A 23,306-nucleotide genomic window follows, 5' to 3' on the forward strand; every position below is an offset into this window, starting at 1 on the left:
TTTTATTCCCCTTTTACTCTCCCTCTAGCTCTGACATTCTCTTTCAGTGCACTTCTATCACCCTGGGGCAATTCAAGAACATTTCCCAGAGTTCATTAGTTCCTTAGTTTTCTTCCCACAGGATATATAGAGATGTACGGTGGTCATGCTGACTGTGTGTGTTTGATTTTTGGTGTTCCACTTTTGTATCTACAGTAGCTTATCTTGGCAACTGCTCACAACAGTGCCATGAAACCAAACTCAGACTGTGGGATGGAGAGTGTCCATATTTAGTCAGCTTGGGTCCAGTGTCTAAGGCTTTCATTTGGTTAAAATTCCATTTTTGGGGGATGGAAGGAACAAAACTCTCTTTCTAGGTCTGTCCTATCCAGTATGTTTGGTAAGGCTTATTATCATTTAGCTCCCTAATTACCTCAATGAACTCATTTTAACATGGGTAATGAGAGAACATAGGCACACAGACAATCTAACAAACACACCATGATATGAAAACACACAAACATCCGCACATACTCTTCTGTGAGCCTAACGAGTGGTGATTAGTGGGTCTCAGCTAGGCGTGGTTAGGCTGTGTAACATCATTCTGCACTGTGGACTCTGCTAATTCACTTCTCTTTATCTAATTACCCAGGGTGCGCAAAAACACACACACACAGACACACACACACACACACCAATAAGAGTCCGCACACACACACCACCTGCATATATCTTTCCCGCAGATATGCAAAGTGACCTCATTATACCTGAGGTATCCATTTATATATTTATATTTTTATCTGTTAATAAACAGCCCATTGTCCTCAGGTTACTGAGGCTGGTGGGTACAGCCAAGAATATTACTTATTACTTTTACTCTAGAGACACATGGTGTAAAACATCTTTTCTCCACATTCTTACCTGATGTTGCACGCTATCATACACAGAGGCCTGCATATGAAAGTACACAATACACAATATTTAATACAAGTCTTTATGAAATTCTCAAAACTATTTGTTCAACCTCCACATCATCTAGTCACTTGTGCACATCATAAAAGGAATTTCTCATTCTATTGAACAAATTGCAAATGCTTTGGCACATTCATGCAAATGATTATGTACAATTGTCTGCTGCTTCCTACATTATCAACTTGTGTTATGTTGATCAAAACATCTAGGCAATATTCATTGCATAAGTCATTACATGCAAAATGTTGGAACCAGTTGTCATAATCTGTAAAACATATTGTCTATACATTTCTATTAGTGTCTTGAATTGATGAATTGCATTCACTAATGAAGGGGAATGTGTGGAGCATTAGATCAACCAATGATCAACCAGTTCTCTAAAATAGCTCAGCAGCTCATGAACCTTCAATTGGCAAGCATATATAGACAGAGCACAACACAGTGTTATAATTTCTGACAATGGAAGAACAACAAGGAAATGAACAGAATCAACAGCTGTTGAAGAAGAAGAGGAGTAAGACTACATGAGGAAGGGTAGGGAGGCAAAACAGAGGAAGAGGTAGAAGAGGCTGAGGACATAGACACGTTCCTGATGAAATAAGGGCCACGGTTGTGCACCATGTTCTCAATCATGGCCTTATAATGGCCGAGGCTGGTGAAAGGGTGCAGTTGAATGTTGGGAGAACAACCGTGATCTCAATCATTCAAATGTGTTGAATGAATGTTATGTTTTGCATAACTGTATTTTACTATATTTTTCCCACATAGGAATGCAGGACTACTTCACAGGGGTGGCAGAGTTACAATCATTTTTGACTATCTTGTTTGTGAACAGTGACACAAGGACTTGTTATTCTGATGGCACTGACAGATTCATTGACATAAATATTAACTTTTGTGACATAAACTAGGGATTTTGAGCAAGTTATGGGCTTTTGCAGGTTGTGTGGTGCTGTTTGTTTGAATTGTTTTGGGAAATGCACTTACTGTGTTGCGAATGATTTGAGTAATGTACCAAAGTGGTACCAGTATCTGTGAGTGATGCAGGCCTGTAATAAGTCAGTTCAGTTTGGACGGGCTGCCTGCCTACCTGCCTATCTGCACACACTCTGCTTGTGCACTCATTGCGCATGACACAGAAAGTTTGGAGGCCCGGCGAGCATCGGGATACTGACAGATAGAAGTGACGGGACTGCGTGAATTGCAGAAAGAGAGAAGGAAAAGACAGGAATATCAACAGAAAGCAGAATGAAGAGCAACGTGCAATCATCGGACTATTGCCTTTAGTACAGGGGAAACTGAACAGCGCATAATTTTATCGACAACGCTGGCACGAGAGATTTGCAAAGGAAGTGAACTCAGCTCCCCGAAGTGAAACACGATATCACTCGATTTCAAGCAGGTAGATGGAACACACAACTTATGTGGTGAACTTCAAAAAGGTGAGAGGCGGTCCTGTTTACCGTTTACTATTTATTAAAAGTTGTCGTGCCTTGAGAGGAAGTTGTGTTGCCTGCACGTATGAATGCGTGCACATGCCCATGCTTTTCTGGTGGGAGGGGCTTAGGACAGAGAGGGAAGGGGGGAGGGCTTTATTTCCAAATTCTTTGTTTTTTTTGTGTTTTTTTTCCAGAACACTACCTACTCCAGCTTTAATATCTGTGGATACAAAAAAATGAATGGTCTTCTCTGCTACCATCTGGTTTTAAAATCTAGACCAACAAATATCCTAAAGTAGATGCTGACATGCTGGTTATGGCCCCATACTGACATATTAGTTTAGTGCACATACTGCATGTATCCTCCTTCCAGCAGACCAAACAGTGGTTTCAATCCTATTCCTTGGAACTCAGAATACTGCTGGTTTTCTATCCTACCAGCTAGTTAATTTCATTTAATTGCATTCACTGCACATCCCAGGTGTGATTCAGTCCCTCATTACATGGCTAGAATAAAAATCAGCAGGGCTCTGTGATTCAAAGCCTGGTAGAAAACCACTGTTCTGAAACATGTTTTTGGGTGAAAATTCTTATTGTTCATGTTGCTGTGACTTTCATTTAGTAGTGAAATTTGTATTTTTTTATTTTTTCTGTGGGTTAACTGTAAGACGTGATTTTGACTTATTATGTGTCTCTGTGGATGATGTAAGAATATAACAGTTTGTCTGTACTCGAGATTGGAGGGTTTGTGTTTGCATGAGTGTGTGTGTGTGTGTGTGTGTGTGTAAGAGAATGTGCAGTTATTCCTGGCATAGGGACAGTCTGTGACTCAGAGATAATGGTTCTCTGTAGAGCGAGCGTGTGCATGTGTGTGTTCGCGTGTCTTTGAGTGACTATAGCCATATCCTGCTGACGTGTGTGTGTGTTTGTATGTGTGTGTGTGTGTGTGTGGGTTTTTGTGTGTGAAAGAAAGAGACTGCGAGTGTATGATGCACACATGCTATTTGCAAGGGACCACTGTCGTACTATCCAATCAATACCCCAGCACACACACACACACACACACACACACACACACACACACACACACACACACACACACACACCTCCGCACCCAAGGACCCACGGGAGTTGCCTGCTTTCATTAGGTAGGCCTGCTGCTTCTTTCTGGTGTGGTTGGGGTGGGGGTGATGTGGTGTGGTGTAGAGACAAAAAAAGGTGAGTTAGTTTTGTGAGAAATAAGAGAAAGTTTAGCCAGAAAGATGAAGAGGGTCTGATTGATAAAGCTGTTCAGGTTCAGGCAGATAAATGAGAAAACACAGTTGTTTTTGTTTCTGTTGTCAGACAACTGAATGAGTGTAAAATAATGATCTGATTGTGGATCATAAATGCTACTTATAACCAAGGTGAACAGTAATTCCTGTGCTGCTGCACTGACATGTCAATTAAATCACCATTATAGGTGACAGGAAGTTGGCTTCTTAACATTACTGTGACAAAGTACGCAGACGTCTTGTAATTTTTTTGTCAATTTTGGGAGATATCCCCCCCTCCCCCCACAATAAAACATGAGACCAGTGTTTTTAGGTTTATTCATGCTGGAGAGTGTCTTCATAAAGCAGTTTTGGATGTGACAAAAGCTGGTTTATGTGGACAAATGGGCAAGAGGGAAAGATTTGTTATAAAACTTGAAATATAGCCAAGCCAGCGTATTGCTTTTGGGAATGAGTTATTGAGAATTTACTATTTTAGATTTTGTGCTGAAACATCCGGTCATGACTTCATGACATGATGAAAAACTGTGGCCAAACCAGGAGGTCTGTTGCCACAGTTTGACAGCGGTAATGATCATAACAGCTACAGCATCTAGAAGCATACAGTAACAGCGCTCTTATCAAGGCTGCCCCATCTACATCTCTCTGAGACCCATAAGAGGACACATAATTATCCTGTTCGTGTGTGTGTGTGTGTGGAGCGAGGCGGGTGGCTAGGTGGGGGTACCATACACACACACACTCACACACACACACACATGTGCAAATAGAGAAACCACCAACTGTGTTAGCCTCTCTCATCCCTTTATCCTCTTCTGTTTTGACACCCTTCTATCTCTCTTATCCCTCTGCACAGTGATTGAGGGCTGGAGACCAAATAAAAGGATAAGTAGACAAGAAACACAAGTAGACACATAAAGAGAATAATGAGGAGATAAGGACAGAGGGGTGCGAGTTGCAAGGAATTAGAAATAGAGGGACAGAGACAGAAGAAGGAGAGAGGTTTCATCTGGCTCCTCCCTCTGTTGCTATGACAGCAGGTTGTGTTGGCATGCACTGGAGTTGGCACTGCCCTCACCTCTGGCACTGCACCCTGGGGAGTGTGTGTGTGTGTGTTTGTGTGAGGGAGCATGTTGTGTGTATGTGTATGGTTGCTTTTGCACAGGAACATATGAGATACTGCACTGCAAAAAAACATCCCATAAGTACCAGTGTGATGAGAGCATTTCATTCGTTTCCAGTCTATACTTTGAGATGAGTGAGATTTTATTTCAAGATGTTAACACAACGTCTAAAAGGAGTGAAACAGATGTGAATTTTATATTTGAATCAATAAAAAACAGATTATAAGAGTCACTACTAGAATACATTCATCATGAATAACTTTGTGTGGTTTTCATCTTACAGCACTCTTACACCAGTCCTGAAATTCAATACCAATATGTAATACTACATTTTAAAACAAAGCTGATGGGCTTTCTATATTTTTAGCTCCTAAAGAACATGTGTCTTTCTTTCTGCTGAAGCAAGTACGACACATAATCCTACTCTGTGCTTCCAGTTTACTCAAGTTACTGACACTCTGATCCCATCCTGGTGATATCCAACAAAACTGCACACATTTACATTACAACATACACACATGTATGTGTATTTGTACATGTGTGTGTTTATTTAAGTATCTTTTTGCCTCTGGTGTGTGCGCATCTGTGTGTGTATTCGCATTTGTGTATTTTTATGCAAGTGTGCACAATGACCTGCATGTATCTAAGCGTGTGTCTATGTGAGCATGCACATGTGTGCGTGTGTGTTTTGTCAGCCAAGGGGCCACTTTCTCTCCCTGGCCAGACGGTGCTCTCACCACTGGACAGATGGCCAACACCCTCCCTCTCTTCTTCCCTATCCCTTCATCTATCCCTCCCTCTATCCCTCCATCACTGTCCTCCACTCCTGCAGCCCCCAAAACACCCCATCACCTCAATCCCTCGTTCCCCACCTCCCAGCATCCCTCCATCCCTCTCTCCCATCACACCTCTCCCATAATAAATTAGTGTTGGATGGAGTCGGTGCATTTCACTCTGATGGTTCTCACTAATATAGACATTTTCTCTCTTGAACTTGTAGACCATACATTGTGTCTCTTCTGCTTTCTTTTTGACTGGGAAAACCAGTGGAATGATTTGTGATTGGACCTGCTTATGCTGGGCTAACAATCTTATCTAATACCAAAAATGCATAAATGAAGTGCCAAGAATAGTATATCATACTAGATAAATATCATCTCTGCTTCTTTCACACATAAAATGATGTTAGAAGCTCCTAATGGACAAAACTAAATTGAAGCTTAATCTCATATGACCCATAACTGCACTCACTAAAGGAAGTCTATTCTCCATTAAAAGATTATTGACTCTCTATAATGGCCAACACTTCAAATTTACTAACAGAGATTAAACTTTATAGAGTTCGCTCATTAAGTGTAGCTACTGTATACAATCAATCCAATACAATACCTGTCCTCTCCTCCTTCTCCTTCTCCTTCTCCTTCTCCTTCTCCTCCTCGTCCTCATCCTCATCCTTTTCCTCCTCTCTTCCCTCTCCTTCTCCTTTCCCAAGCCAGTGTCTTCAGTGTCAGTCCTATTGGATCCTCAGCGTTTATAATGTGATAATAAGGTGTGAAAATGGAGACACAATGGAGCAGTGAGGATTGGGCTGACACAGCCCTCCACTGGTCCCCTCTCACACACTCTCGCCTGTCTGCTACCAGGACACACACATTCTCACACACACACACACACTCTGTCATATGCTGAAGTGATGTTCCACACACTCAATATAAATTACTCAAGTTGTACATATCATCGGTTGGTAGAGAGGCCAAAATAACAATTTGTACAGGTAAAAATGAACTAAACACAAAATGACAAAATAAAAAAGACACATCAAACTACATGATAGAACTCACCAAGGACAAAAAGAAAATAACAGGTAACAGGTAAAGGTACCACTGAAAGTTATGGTAGATTAAAATAAACATGATTAAAGAGAAATGTAGCGAGTAAGGGGATGTGTATGTATGTTCAAAGAGAAAAAACAGAACAAGAGATAACAGGGACAAGGATGACAGTGAATATGCCAGATCTTTGTTCAATCCAGAGTTGTGAAGACAAGATCAAGCTGGTGTCACTAGCAGAAAAAAAGCAGAAATCTTACTTCTGTGATGCAAGGCTGTGATCATAAATCAGTAACAACAGGGGTGTAAAAACAGAGCTTGCAGTACCGTAGTTGAATATAATTATTAGCATTGTGAAAAGCTTTCTGAAAACATGAAGCGGGTAACAAAAACCCAAAATATATATAGTATATATGCAGTATATGTTTTGTGTGTATCCTCAGAAGTCCCTGCATCTGACAGAGAGACAGAGCCCAAAGAAGGCCATGGGGCAGGTGCTGAGGATGGAGAACAAGATGAGCATGATGACCGCGATGACCGCGATCATGACGATGACCTAGATGACGAGTCCATCTTCACCTGTGACAACTGTCAACAGGACTTTGACTGTCTGGCCGAGCTCACTGAGCACAGAACCAACCACTGCCCAGCTGGTAAGAGAGTTCATGTAGATTGTGTTCATTTCATAATTGACCAGGTTGACATCACTGTTCCACTCTATGTTTTTGATCTTTTTCACAAAACCACAGGTACAGAACAGCTAAATGTCCAAAATCATCATATATCAAAGATAGATAGTGCACGCGGAGTCCTGTATACCTCATTGGACATGGTGCTAACATAGTCATGGTCAGGATTTAGTGATATTTTGAGATAGTGGCTACACAAAAATAAAAGGGGAAAAAATATGACAGAAAACCAAAACGAAGGAAAGGATGATTTAACTGAGATTGTCTAGCAGCGTCATCTGTAGCAGGTAGCATTCACAACAATAAAATGATATTGTATTCTCTTGTGTTTAATCCATTATTTCAAGTGACACTAAAATGCAGAAACCTTTACTTGAACTCGAAATCAGTTGTGCTTACGTACAGCTTTTTCTCCCATTTGAGGAATGAGGTGGAACTGAATCAATACTGTTATGACTTGCTCTAGATGTTTAAAAAGTACACAACTTTAAACCATTTAAGATACACAGTGGAAATGTGGCATATTTTTCAGGGGGCACTATGCAAAAGTCTACGAGCTGTATAGGTTCTGGGGTGACTCATGCCCTCCCCTGTTTCTGAATACCTATAGCTCCTGGATTCAGTTATACCCATGACAGACTTGTGCATGCGCACATACACACAAGCCATTATTAGTACTGGTGTAATTAATGGAGGGGCTGAAAGGAACACGACGGGGGCATCTGGTTCCTACAGATTAATCCAAACGCTCGCTTAACAAGCCAACATGCACGCACGCACACACACACGCACACACACATGCACGCATGCATGCACGCACACACACACACACACACACACACAAATGCACACACACTTTCTTGCTACTGCAAGGCAGTCTGCCTCTAAGCGTGTGAGAGTGTGTGTGTTTACTTTTGATAGGGGGATGAAGAAATGGGGAGAGGGAGGATAGAGGGCTTTGTTTAAACTGGTAAAGATAGTGTTCCTAGAGACTGTGTAATGTAGATGGTAAGACCTCAGCAACCTCTTATTCACGTGCTGGCTTGACATCCAATCCCAGCAAAACCATTGGTTTTTGGTCTCACATGCAGTCGAGATGCTTGGAGATGCAAGCTTTGTTTAGGGCTTTAGATATTCTGCAGCAAAGAGCATCAGGAAATATGTACACATATAGAGGCGACAAAGGTCCCTGGGCTGTACGGTGTAATCATGTAAAATGTCATTTTGTACTACATCACTGGGGCATCGTGGTGCCTGAAGATGTCGTGATTTTGAGTATTATAAATGAAATTTATAAGAGTTGGAGGCAATAAAGCATGCTAACCCAAACAATGGGAATACTACAGAACTACACATACATAAAGTATTCACTGAGGCTCCATATGTTCGTGTTTTACTATATTTTCATACACGATTTTGATTTGTTCCACTTACAGTCTTTTTAGCCAGGGATAACTATCTTGTAGAAACAGTGTAATCCTACCCTTATTCAATTTCAGCCACAATGTAACTTACCAGGACATTAGAAAGAAAAGGGTGAGTTGGCATTCTTGGCGAAAAAAAAAAAAAAAAAAGGAAAACGCAAGATGAGTGTCCCATACAGATGCTTTCCTTTTCTTTGAATGGGAAACCCGTCTGTGTTTTTTTCATTTTTTACCTTTTTCATTCTCTCTCCGTCTGACCCACACGTAAACACACACACATACAGAATAATTTACTTCCGTGTGCCGTGTCACATTCAGACACGCATTCATACACATTCTGAGAGAATCACACCGCCAAAAGCAGGGCTGCTGTCAGAGCGCGGGATGTGGCCTGTGATTTCAGCACAGGAGTCTGGGGAGGACTACATGTTGCTGAGCGAGAAAGCGGAGGGAGGGAGGGAGGAGGGTGAGAGGGAGCGCAGAAGAAAGAAATGAAATGAAATGATAAAACATGTTTTTCCCTGGAGAAAGAGTGGTTGAGATTGCAGAGTAATCCCACAGCTCTGCAGGATGCGTGTGCACTTGCATGCAGGGGTTTGTGTACGTGGGTTCATCTATGTGTTGGTGTGTGTTATTGTATGTGTGGTTGCACATGTGTATTTGTCTGATGTGTGTGTGTGTGTGTGTGAGCATGCGGGAGAGTATATGTGTGTATGAAGTTAGTGGTGGGACCACGGCTTTCTGGTTATTATTGAGAAGAAGGCTAAATTAAAACACATGGACTAAAGAATCCTTTTAAGTTCTCTGGTGAGGGCTCCTGGGAGCTGGTTTAGTGGGATGACATGGGACATATGCACACACACACACACAAAAAACACACAACCTACTGGGGATAAACACATGCCACTCCGGATCTGCATGAGAGAGTTAATGTGTTCATGCATTTTGTAGTTTGATGGTGTGTGTTTGTCCCTGAGCAGAAACTAAACAACTCAGACATCAGCCATCTTAGTTGGAGGCGACAGACATCTTGCCAGAAGTAGCTAGCTATGATGTAGCTGTGATTTTTAGCATGCTGTTAGCTTTACATCAGCAAAATAAAATAACAGTCAAATTAAGGACACATTATTCTTACCACAGGGAATTTTAACTTTACATAAAAAGTCAAAATATTCTAATTATGACCAAAATACATATAGATGTGGAACCAAAACCAAAACTATTCCCAGTCTGTCATCACCACAAAACATTGCTTGGCAAACACTGATTTGACACAGATTTGTGGCAGCATAGAGTCTACAGATCAAGCCAGAACAACAATTTAACTTGTATTCACATGGAGAAATTATCCACGCTTTATGTGGTAAAATCCAAGATAAACTGTAGTTTTTTTTCTCCTACGTTAAAAAACAAATTTTTCATATTATGTTAAATTACAGTCTTGGGGTTCTTACTTGTAGTCTTTGCAGTATGTTCAAGTGCATGTGGAACATGAAGGAACATGAAGAAGACAAAAAAGGCAAACATTAGGCAGTTTAAGGTGACTTTAGGGGATGCAACACTTGGCACTAGTTCTTTGAAGTCTGCTTGGTTTGTCAGCATTTTCACTCTATAGAGGTGTAGCAGATGATTTAAGCTTACAACATTAAGTCAAAAAAATTAAAAGCACTTTCAGAATTGTATTAACTTTAATAATTTTTTACCATAACTCACAGAAAACAAAATGCATTGTTCATTAGTTGCAGGGAATTCAATGAAATTAAGATAAAAGTCCTCACTTACTAGTTGTAAATGTAAAACAGTTCATGCTACAGCCTGCTGAAACTGCACTGACTCTTTGCGACATACAATTTAAACTTATAAGTCTTTTGCAAATCTGAAGTTTCCTGCAAGTTGTCCACCGTCAGTGCACAATTATTCAACAATATCTGATGTTCATCTGTGGGTCCCAGGTGCTAGCTTGAGAACCATGTTAGTTAGTCCAGAATTCTCTGCAGAAAAAGTGCTGGTATCTGTAATGCTAACTATACTGTTATAGCAAATTGGTCCCAAGTTAGCAGCTAGCTGCAGCTATAACATTGAATGGGTCCCAGGTGCGAGAGTGAAGCACCAAGTAATTCAGTGCCACTCTAGCAGAAGGCCTATAAAGAGGCACCATTAATTTGAGTGGAAATTGGACAAACACACACGTGCACACACACAGTGGCACAGATCAATGATATATAAATGTGTGTACACCCACTCAAGCACGCACATACCCACAGACCCAACACATCTGGTTAATGTAATGCCACATTGATGTGCATGAGCCTGACTGCTCAGCTGGTTGTGTGCATGTGTGTGTGTGTGTGTGAGATAGAGATTGTGTGCCTCCATTACAGCACCATTGTTATTCCGTTTCTCTGCATCTTTAAGTCAGTGTGACAGGTCTGCTTTTAAGATACTGTGTGTGTGTATGTGTGTGTCAACTCGTTTAGCTGACGGTAGTTCCTCTTTGTGTACTTGATAATTATATGTTGTATTTAAGTAGCTAGCACACAAATGACTGATACTGGTATTATCAATATTATTATAACACTCATGGCACGAAACCATGCATTTATGCTTCATCTCCAACGTGTAGTTTTTTTTGTCATTGTATTACCGCCTGATATTCTGAACTATTCCACATGGTTTAGAGGCTTTTGGCGAACTTTCTGAGGTATATATGATGTGTAATATCTTGTGATGTGTGTCTATTACTTTTAGTAGTGTACATGTGGGTCTATATCCCGTGTGTGTGTGTGTGCAAGAGAGACAGAGTGAGAGTGTGAGTCGGGGGAGTGTCGATGGGTCTCAGTAGGAGTCAGAATGTGGAGCAGAGGCTCCCTGAGGAGAGGAGGAGCGGAAAAAACCTCCTACAGATCAAATGGAGAACATTCTCTGGCCCTGCTTTACTGCATCAACACACGCATGCACACACACACACACACAGATACACTTCCCATTAGGGAATCCCAAAAGCTCAGTCTTACCGGCCACACCATTACAAGGTTGGGTCAATGTGATGTGTGTAGAGCCTTAAACACACTCACGCAGTGTTTTAAAACTGCTATGGAGGCCTTGTGTTTGTGCAGCCGCTATCCATTTAGTTTAGTTATATATATAAAAGCTGCCTCGCGCACACACACACACACTCATCCGTAGACACACACACACGTCAACAGTGTCCACACACTCATGCTAGGTGTGAGTGAGGAGACAAAAGGGTGAGAGGGTGAGAGATTGTTAAAGATGTCAGTAAAAACCACTTGAGGGGGAAGAGCGAGTGATGAGACGGTACGCGCAGAGTAAACGAGGGAGCTGTCAGTCAAGGCAGGGGGGCTGAAACTGTCGCTGTCAGTGACAAATAGCAAGTCATTAACCCAGCTAGTCGCTTCTTAGATGGTGAGATGGTGTGGGTGGAAAATGGTGTGTGTGTGTGTGTGTGTGCAGAGAGAGAGCGAGATACTGTGCATATTCTTTCCTAAGGTATTTGTGAGGTCTCTGTTAATTGAGCACATACAGCTGCACTCTTGTCTATTCTCTTTCCTATCTCAGTGGGGGAGAGGAGGGATTACCAGGGAGCCCGTCTAGCTGGGAGGGAGGGGGAGAACAGAAGGAAATGAAGGAGGAAAAGAAGGGGAGGAAAAGAATAGGGGAGGAACAGGATGAAGACAGGTGAGGAGGAGGAAGAAGAGGAGGAGGGGTGGAAAGTGGATTGCGGAGTGGGAGTAAAAACTTAAAACGTTCAGAGAGGAGGGGGAAAGACAAGGGGGGAACGGGAAGAGGAGAAAAACACGGAGGGAAAGCAGGGAGGAGAGCACGTCTGTTAGTGCAGGGGCCCTTGGGTGACTGGTTTGCCCCCCGCGGGACATCTCCCCACTGCTAAGCTCTTACCGTCTGTCGCAACCCGCTGTCACACACACACATGCAGAGAAACACCCTCTCAAGCACAGAAAGACACACACACACACACACACACACACAGCACACACATCTCGCTGCGTCTGTCGTCAGGATAGCAGCTGAGTCCTGTGAGGCCAAGACTCTTATTAAAACCACAGATCACTTTCTACAAGAGAGGGAGAGAAGGAGAGGTAGGAGGGGTGTAATCTGAAACAAAATTACAGACAGCCTCCTGCACTCTGGCCTGCCACTTAGTGTGTATGTGTGGGTATGTGCGCACGTGTGTGTGTGTGTGTGTGTGTGTGTGTTCCTAGTCTGGTAGCTGTTGTTGACTGACAAAATAAATATCATGCTCTTTTCCTATTCACGCCTTTGCTTTCAGTGTCATTTTTTGTTATTTTTCCTCTTGGCTTCCATCCTCTTAGTCTTTTTTCCCCTCTCCCTCCCTCTTTGCCCTCTTCATCACCATGTACCCCTCTTCCCTCCTTCTGCCCCCTTCCCTACTTCCCTCCCTCCTTTCTCCCCTTTCCCTCTGTGTCTCTGTACCCGGGGGTGGCCCGAAGATTCCTGTGCTAAGCCCTTGGCATACATACAAGTGCACAGCGCACACACAGACACACACAGACACAGCTGGCTGCCGCTCAGGTTTTCCAGGGAGAGAGCAGGAGCCCGGCACCAGAGGAGAGGGGGATGGAGAGAGGAGAGCAGCAGTAGAAGAAGAAGAAGTAGGGAGGGAGGAGGGGAGGGGGGGGGTACAACATGCAGAGAGGGAGAGGGAGGGATGGAGGGATGGGAGGGAGGGGGTGAGACGGAGAAGGGTTGTTGTGAAGTCATTTTTCATCACAGGGTTCATTTTTCACTGCAGAGTTCTCCCACTCTCCTACATCGCTCTATTTCTCTTTATCTGTCCTCTCCTCCTCTCGTTTGCCTCCCTTGATCCCGCTTTGTCTCTCTTTATCTTCCCTTTTTCCTCTTTTTTTCCTGTCGTCCTTTCTCCCCCCCCCCCCCCCACCTCTGTTACTCTCTCTTTCTCTCTCCCTCTTGCCTAAACTCTTCCCATCCTCCCTCTGTCTCCGTCTCTCTCTCTCTTTCAGCCTAGTTTCTCCTTTATGAAATATGGATGGGAGCAGTTTTGGGCGCGCTGAGAGGTTTGCAGTTGGAGGGAGGGAGGGATGGAACTTGGGAACTGGCAAGGGAGGGAGGGGGAGACAGAAAGAGAGAGAGAGAGAGAGAGGGAGGAGGGAAGGAGCTCGTGTCTCAGCAGACGTGCCTTGTGCATGCACCTAAACACCTCACTGAGCAATCTGTCAACATGTCAGTAACACATGTTTGGTAAAAAAAGAGAGAGAGCGGTTGGAAGGAGAGAGGAGAGGGTGAAAAAAATCTCTGCTCCTCCAGTGGGAGTAATGGCTCCCACCAGGACTCTGGAAATGCTTTGAATTCAGCAGATTTCTATTGCAGGGTCCTCCCCCGGGGGCGTCTTTTTACAATGCCTGCATCTCAGAAATTTGAGCCTGAGGACCCCTGGGGGCGTCCTTTCATAATGCCTGAAAATGTAGGGTTATATTGTGTGCTCTTCCCCATGGGGCTTTTATTAATACCTGTATTCACTGCCACTGGAAATTACACAGGCGGCGCTGCAGGGGCCCACGCTCGCTCCAGGAAGGGAGAAAGACTCTGCAGGGACGTTTTCTCTCTTCTCCTCTCTCTTCTCTTTCCTTCATTTCCCCCCCCCACCCCTCCTTCCCTCTCCCCCCTCCTTCTCCTCTTCTTTCCTCCTCCTCCTCCCTCTCCTCCTACTTTGACTCTCTTCCCTTTTTTCTTACTTAATGCAAGAGTGAAAAAGAAGAATTTGCCAAAGGACACAAGAAAGTGTGTTTGTGTGTGTGTGTGTTGGCACCAGCTAACCACCTTATATTCAGACCTACTTTGCTCGGAGGAAAAGAAACACTCGATTAAAAATGTAACTTCCCTCTTCCCCTCTCTCATCTCTCCTCTCTCCCTCTCTCTGTCCTTGTGTGCCTGCGTGTAGATCTTGCAGAGAGTAAATATTTGTGTGTGTGTGTGTGTGTGTGTGTGTGTGTGTCTGTGTTTGAGTGTATTAGAGTGAATGTGTGTGTGTGTGTGTGTTCATGTAGAAAGGAAAAAGCCTAAATCTATAGTCCAGTACAGTGTGTGTGATTTTGTTCACAGTGCATAGACAGACAGAGAGACGACAGCTTCTGTCTGTCTCCAAACATTCATTAGAATTCTTCAGCCAAAGGGTTCGCAGCTTTTTTTTGTGTGTGTGTTTCTGTCTCTGATAGTGTGTTTGTGTTTGGGTGTTTATTAATCAAATATTTACACAGTCAGATTATAGAAATATACATTTACATATCTTTGAATAAATAAAATTTGTCTGATCTCCACAGTCAGACTGTTTAGATTTCAGATTTGGATGTTGCACTCTGACTGTTTTGCCAGTTCCAGTCTTGTTGTGGACAGTTCATCCACAACAAGAAGATCCTGCATCTCTGTGACTGATACACTGGATACACTCAAGTGTTATTAAGAAATGCACAAGCAGATGTTGCAAAAGTCACTTCATATTAAAAGATTTCCTGATGAATTTGAATGATATAACTCACCGGTTTCCTCTAACCCCTCTTGAAAACTGACAGGATCTCGATGGCTTTTCTTAAAACCCAACGCTGATTGCCATCTTTTGAAGGCCAGGTGTTTCTCACTCAGATCAACTTGTCAAAACATATGTCTCGTGTGGTTTTCTTCTCTGGGTGTTTTATTTGAGCATCTTGCCATCAACATTGTCAGAAGCAGCCTACTGGTTATCTGTTGGATAAACAAACACACAAGTTGCAGTGCTATGATTAATGACATCCCTCCAGAACAGTTTTATGAGCATCAAGCTGCTTGAAATGTTGACACTAGGTGTTGAAAGCCTTGGAGGAGGGATATCTCATTTACTTACCTCACTTAATTTGGGTTTAAATGTTATTGATGGGTGTCTTGAATATGACAATATTTTTACAGATAAAAAATAGTCCTCTTCCTAGTTCCTGCATAGGACAAAGGCAGTTAAAAGTCAGAGCTCTGCTTACTTTAAAAACCTTAAATGCTCGGGTTGAAACATGTAAAACTGTTGACTTTGTAAGCAAGCTTTCTGTCCTCCCTGCCAAATGATATCAACTACATAATAGAGCTGGTTTTGTCAATCTGTCAATGTCTGAAGAGGTTTTGTAAACCCAGGAGACGGAAAGGGTCCAAAATCTTCTGGACCATAACTTCCAAACTGAGTTTTTATAAATGCTAAACCACAAATATTTGCATCACTGCAGGATTGCGTGTGTTTTGTTTTGGTGTATGGGTCCTTGTGTATGTATCTGTCCACATGTATTTATATGTATGTAGATATGTGTGTGTGTGTGTGTGTGTGTGTGTTTTATGTCTCCATCAGTGTGTGTCTGTGGACGGGTCAGGATAGAGTTGTCATGGGGCCATGTGGGGACCTTTTCCGTGTGTGTGTGTGTGTGTGTGTGTGTTGGAAAGGGGGGTATCTGGATAATGAGGAACAGGCCATTCCCTTGGATTCCTGCACCCCTGCCAACAACCAGGACCCCCAGAACCTCTACCCCCCTCTCTTCTCTTTTTTCTTCCCTCCCTCCTGCTGACACCTGGGACTTTTTTCCTTTTTTCCTCCCTGTTTCTCCCTCTCTGCTTCTTCTTTCTCTCTTCCCAAGTGGAACGTGCAACCTCCCTCCATTTGATACACCTCCCCTCACTCACCCTTTCTGCCTTTCTACCTCTTTTTTTTCCATTCTTTGTTCACTTCCTTCTTTCCTCCCTCATTCTCATCCTCACCTTGTCTACTGTGACCCCAAGCCATATATGTCACATTTATGCCTCCTTTCTTCTCCTCTCCTTTCCTATCCTATCCTTTCCTCTCCTCTCCTCTCCTTTCCTCTCCTATCCTATCCTTTCCTCTCCTCTCCTATCCTATCCTATCCTTTCCTCTCCTATCCTATCCTCTCCCCAGTCTTTCTCAGAGTACACAGACCACAATGTCTGCCTCCTTTCCTCCCTCCCTCCCTCCTTGCTGTCCCTCCCTGCTGAGTTCTCAAACTCAAAAATGACCACATCCCTTCCTTTCACCCTCCGTTTCCCTTCCCCCACACCCTCCCTCCATTCTCTCCCCATCTTCTCTGTTCCCTGTGGAGCTGGCCCCAAAGCTCTGATCCCTTCCTCCATGCCCCCAAACTCCCCCACTGCGCCCTTCCAAGACACACACACACGCACACACACATGTACACACACACCCTGTGGCGACTGGCCCCAAAGCAGCCCCTGTTTGTCTCCCTCCCTCTGTTTTTCCACTCTTTCTTTCTGTCTTTCCCCACCTCTGTCTCCCACCCTGTTTGATGCTTTAGATGTGTTATGCACTTCATTTAAGATGTTTTTCTCAAGTCTTTATTTTGAATGCAACAATTTATTACATTGTACTTTTTAGCACTGTACCCGGTTGGGTGAATAGTTCCTTATCCTGCATGTTAGGGGTGTGCCGTCATGGTATGGACATTGCGGTTTGGTGCATGAGGTCGTAAGAATACCCTCCGTGTCAAAATAGTTTAACAATCCACTTACTCCAACATGGGGAACAATAATTCTAGAGTGCGACTTCTCACCCGGAACGTTTTGGCAACGCATCACTGGCAACTGTAGCGTGCTCATGGATGTATGCTAGCCAGCTTAGCCAAGGTAGCCTGGTTACCCAGGTTACCCTGTAACGTTAATGTCACTGCCGTCAGAATGACAAACGAGAGACCCATAACACTGACCGAGTGCAACACTGTTATTAAAATATGCTCCGTTATCTCCACAGTGAAAAATATTGCGTCTCCCCGTCCCTCTCCCTTCTATGTGATAGTTGGCTTTGAGTGAAAGTGTGCAGAAGAACGATAAAAACATTTGATTTCTGACGTGGTCAGACAGCACGTCGAAAGATCCATTTCTGTGAGTTTTGTCCCTCTGACTGATATATTATTATATATGACATCATTAGATTATTAATAGTGAAGCATCAGTGTTAGAGCAGCATGTTACTGTTGTAGCTGCTGGAGGTGGAGCTAGTTTACACTACTTTATATACAGTTAGACCATGAATCACCATAAACCAGCCGTCAGCAGGTGTCCTGACTCCATGCAAGAAACAGAAAGCTTGTTTTCTTTTTTAACTGCAGCACAACTAAACTCTTTCATTAATAGTAATGGCCAATGAGCCATTGTTGGATGTTTACATTTTTCAAAATAATGGATCAAAATATTATTTTCCACCTTTCTTTTTTTTTTTCTGCTGTACCAAAATTGTATTGAACTGTGACCCCAAAACTGAGGTACATATGTGCCGTTACACCCCTACTGCATATTGACTTAACAGCTTTTTGTGATCATGGAATAAACTGGTGTTTTTGATTACTGTTGTACTGTAGTTGATAATTCTGTGTGGAAAGTTGCAAAGCAGAATATACATCAAAACATTATTTTTATCAAAGCATCAAAAGACTATTACCTGTAAATTGCAACAGCTGAATGCAGAACAAAACTTGAACTTTCATGTTATATTTTTGGGGATAGAGTCAGAGTAAAGACATGTAAATAATTGAAAATGGAAAGAAAATCTGGGATTGTCTCATATGATGAATGTAAGCTAACCTGCTTGCTGGAACTTTAATTCCTGAAAATATTTTAACAATAATACACATTTCCAGCCTCACCCTGCCCACTTTGCTATACTTTTATGACCTTTTTTAAGGTCACCAAGGGACCAGAGCAAAAGAATGTTTTCTGTTTCTGACATTTTCCATTGAAGATGTTCTACTTGTTGCTCTTTAAAGCAGTAAGTATGTTGGCTACTTATCCCCCTGTCATATGCTTGTGTCAGCTCAGGTCATTTACAAACAGGCGGCTCAAGCTTCACTATATACAGTTCCCATAAGGAACTGGAGTAGAGTTTAACACTTATCCATAAAGGATAGGTGTTACATAATGCTACTACACAATGCTAAACAATATTCTTCTGCTGGTTTTTCATTGAAGACATTTTGACATGTCAAATAAATAATAAATGAAATATGGCTGAATTCCATTGAGCTGCTTCAGTTTCAGGGTCTTTGCGCCTTGCTGGCTCACTGTCACACTGTCATGACTTACCGAGCCATTGTTGATGTTGTTAGTAAGACTGTTGGTGAAGGAGCTGAAGAAGAGTTGGCTCTTTTAAGTGTAACGTGGCTATTAACAGGGCTGTCAACTTTCACGCATTGAACGTGAGACTCATGCAGTTGACACTTTTACACACTCTCACGCCACACGTCCATTTTCTCACACAGCGAAAAACAAATTCATAACTGATAACATCATGATGTGAAAAGAGGACACTGACAGCGCATAGATGGACAAGACAGAGCAGCACCGTGCAGCAGCTGTTGCAGCTACTGCAGTTATTCAGACAATCAGGGAGGAAGTGAGAAATATACTCAAATCTATTGTATTGTAATTTATTCCCATGCATGCTGCTCTGAGTAATCTCAGTCAGCGGCTCTTCTGGCAGCAACACAGCATCTCTCCCCTCCTCCCCTTCACGCCATAAATATGAAATAGCCATTCTTCTAATTATCATTTCCTGTCCACCCAATTATATACTGTTCTTGATGCATTCTTGGTTTTCATAGCACCCTCAATCTAACTAATCTAGACTAGTGCAGGTGGCTGCTAGGTGAGGTTAGGTGATGTGAGGTTAGGTGGTGTAGAAATGCAGGATTTTTTTTTTTTTTTTTTTAAATTTTAAATTTGTTTTACTTTTTTTTTTCTGGGAGAGGGTTCCCAGACACCCCACCAATTTTGTATCTTTCCAAGTTTGCTCCCCCATTTTAAAATATAATCAGATTTCTGTGGTTACTATTATTAATAACTTCAAACCCTGCTCCAATGTGTCTTACATAGATTTTGATATCTGGTTCCAGTACCACAAAATATGTGATAAAGATATAAATATACAATGGATGATTGTGAAAATAGAAATCTCTTCTACCCGCGCACCTGCTTTACACCTACAGTGAGCAAATTAAATTTACTATAATAACTTAGAGCATGCTATGTTTATTACAAAGATACACCCAGGTGTACAGGCACATGCATGCATGCATGCACGGACATGTGTGTGCGCGCATGCACACACACACACGCACACACATACACACAGTTTCAGTCACAGACAGTGGTGGCAAAGGGCAGTGTACCACAGGGAGAAGGCCTATAATAGTTTTAACCCAGCGCTCAGGTGTGACTCGCCTTTGTCCAGCCAAATGTCAGAGAAAAGCACAACTCCGGGGAGACAGGGAGGGAAGGGGGTTGAGAGAAGGACGAAGCAGAGTGGGGAAAAGGATCAAGGGAGAGCGAGTCAGAGATAGTGGAAATGCAGAAAAAAGTAGTCAGATGCACAGCAGAAAGAGAGGGATTCGTACTGTATGGCAGTAGAGGATAGAAATGCAGTGAGAGTTCGGGAGCAGGGATTATTTACACCAAGGTAGACCAAGGCTCAAAAGATTGATCTGGCTAACTGGATATGGTGGATTTTTCAGAATTCGGCTGACTATTTAGCTATCAGACAGTCAGATGAATGCCAGGCTGCCTTTTCTCATTAAATGAGCTGACTTATTATATTTGAATACAACTAAATGACAGACATTTTTATCAACCGACTGACTGTTTTGTCCAGCAACTGAGCGGCTGTTTTTGCCAGGCTGTCTGTCTGGGCCCTTGGTTATGTGGGGGCTGGGAGCCCTTCTCTGCTCTGTTCTCTTGCTGCCTCAAGAGCTCCCTAGGGGGGCAGCAGGACCAACACTGCCAACCTCTCTCTCACACTCCCATTTACCCCCACCCTAATGCTGAACACACACGCACACACACTGACGTCAGCTGCTCTGGGCCTGCTCCCCTGGGTGCTACCAGAACCCTTTGTTTCCCTCCCCCCCTGTTCCCTCCCTGCCTCCCTCCTCTCCATCTCTCCTTCCACCCCTCCTCACTCCTCTCCCTGTCCTTTGTCCCTAGAAATAGCTGTCCTGCTTACTGCCTGATTGGAATTCACTGCACTATGGGAAGTCACAGGGGAGGGCCATTGTCAAGTGTATGTTTGTGCGTGCGCGTGTGCACACATATGTATGTTTTTTTTTGGTTAAACGATCATGGGTGCATGCATATGTCTTGTGTGTGTGTGTTTGTGGCTTGTGTGTGGGTGTGTATCGATGAGACATGTGGCGGGACTGTTGTGTCGAGAAGCTGTTTGTCAAGGAAATAAACTACAGTTCACCGTTTATCCAGCACCAGCCGCATGTGTAAAATACAGCGGCTGTGGATGAGAGGGGAGTTGACTGCTGGAGGTCAAAGATGTCGTATTTGAGTTTATGTTCTGCTTGTTCAGCATTTGTTTGATAAATTGCTATTAAACACATTCAGAGAGGATTTGAATTGCTATTTTTTTTTCAATTCTTATCATTTTGGCGCCGGCTAAAACCTCTTTTGGGGGGCGCCAAAATTTCCTCTTTGCAGGAAAAACCCTGTACGTGATGGTATTCATGTCTGTGTGTGTGTACTGTACTTGTGAAGTGAACATTTTGTATGTTGGCTTTTCTTCAGTGTGTTCTCTTGGTGTAAGGGGAATGCATGTGCTGTGTGTGTGTGTATGTGTGTGTGTATGTGTGTGTGTTCATGCGTACTTCTGCTCCCAGCATGAATCCTAGAATTGGGGTTAAGGAACAAGAGAATTCCTCCCTCGTATTCCCTCCTTTCCTCTCCTCCCGTCTTTCTCTCTCTCTCTCTCCCTCTGTCTTTGTCTCTCTCTCTCTCTGTCTCTCTCTCTCTCTCACCCGTGCAAGTGGGATGTCTTGAAATATTAACCAATCTGCTCTTCATTTTTCAAATATGATAGAAAACACACTGCTAAATAAGTCAGGAGCGAGGCCTGCCAGGGAGCGCAGCAAGACAGGGCACTCAAATAAACAACAAAACAACACAAACAACAACAATGAAGAAAGGGAAAGATGGAGAAGGGAAGTGTGTGTGTGTGTGTTTGTATGTGTGTGTGTCTAACCTTGATCCATCCATCCATCCATCTAGCGCTCTCTCCGTTTTATTTTCACCGTCTATTTGACTCATTTTCATGTAGTCCCCTTTCTTCTCTCTATCTCTCTCCACTTATCTGTCCTTTGTCTCACCCTCTGTCTTTTACTTGCCCTCTTTTTTCACTTTTTCTCCACTCTAATGAGAGCAGCTCAACTGGAGTATTACACTACATTCGTGTGTGTGTGTGTGTGTGTGTGCGTGTTTGTGTGTTGGAGGCTTATAGTCATGGGCTGGGGGGCTATGTAGCTGACTGAGGCCTAGCTTCTTTACCTCAGCAGTGCTGCTGGCTGGTGGCCGGAGGGAGCACCCAGCTTGAGTAATGAACTCCCCCAGGAAGAGGCACTGCTACGTGGGCCTGCCTCCAACCTGTGCTCCCTTTTCTCTATTCCTGGGGTAGAATTAGGGCTAGGGCTGATTTTGAAGGGGGAATGGGTGGTGCGCAGAGGGCATTTGGGGTTTTGGGTGGTAGGGTGAGTAGATATTTTTCCCCCTTGTTGGCTGCCAAGCCATGCGGCCTGCGAGTGAGCAGATAAAATTGTGTGTGCGTGAATGTGAGTCAAGAACTGCTCGGGCTTGTGTACAGAGATTTGTATGCGGCTGTGTTTGTTGTACGTTTTGAGTGTATGTGGGTATTTGGCGTATGTGTTAGGGAGTTTGTCCTCAGAGAATAGTATGTGTGGTGGGGGGTGCAGTGACAGCTGCAGAGGGGGGGGCCGGGGGGCTGACTGCTTGCCGGCTGATAAGGGGGGCTTCACATCAGAGACACGACGAGAAGACTAATAATTCTGCAGTGCAACACACAGATACACACAGAGGCTCATAGAAGAGAGGCAGTGTGAGAAAAAGTTAAGGAAAGCTAGATAGGGCTGTGGGACACTCCGTGAGGAGATTTAGATTGTGTGCGCTTGTGTGTGTGTGCGTTGAAAGAAGTGGGGAGTGTTGATGAGAGACAGACAATCAGAGAGATATGTGCTGGTATGTGTTTGTAATGTAATATGATTTAACTGTATAAGACTCGTGACAATAGAAAGGCAGCCTCACAGGTCCATTTTTTAAAGTCCAAAACAGACTGACTCCTGTAAAAAGAGGCTGTAAAAAAAAGCTGTAACGCACCATATTTACAATGGAAACCCACATACCAGTGATGGTAAAGCATAAATCCACCTGCGCCATGAGAGTATACACTCTCCAATTTTCCATAGTTTTTTTCACTGACCTCTACATCACACAGATCAGAATTAACCAAACTATATCGCCAAATCCCTTGTTAGCTACTTGCCCTCAAGACCACTGAGGTCATCTGCCGCTGATTTATTGGAGGTTCCCAGCAACAGCTGAAAGAAGATCAGTGACACAGCCTTTATCAATTACGCCTCCAAACGATGGAACACACTGCCCATAGATATCAGGGAACCCAGCTCACTAGATACTTAGCTTACATACTAAGCTTAAAACCTGTTTCTTTACCTGAGCATTTA

At 43.2% G+C, this 23,306-nt stretch overlaps 1 protein-coding gene across 4 annotated transcripts in view; it reads left to right on the top strand.

Annotated features, from left to right (window-relative positions):
* The window catches only part of znf423 (zinc finger protein 423), a 156,999-nt gene that overhangs the window by 31,192 nt on the left and 102,501 nt on the right, over positions 1–23,306 (top strand). For 3 of the 4 annotated variants that reach the window (XM_042411433.1, XM_042411430.1, XM_042411428.1), the window contains exon 3: positions 7,061–7,270. In XM_042411433.1, coding sequence (XP_042267367.1) covers positions 7,061–7,270 — 210 coding nt within the window. The remainder of the gene's footprint in view (positions 1–7,060; positions 7,271–23,306) is intronic. The other variant, XM_042411429.1, reaches the window with a different exon arrangement.

Source organism: Thunnus maccoyii, chromosome 5 (genome assembly GCF_910596095.1).
Source record: "Thunnus maccoyii chromosome 5, fThuMac1.1, whole genome shotgun sequence".
In the NCBI taxonomy this organism is placed as follows: domain Eukaryota; kingdom Metazoa; phylum Chordata; class Actinopteri; order Scombriformes; family Scombridae; genus Thunnus; species Thunnus maccoyii.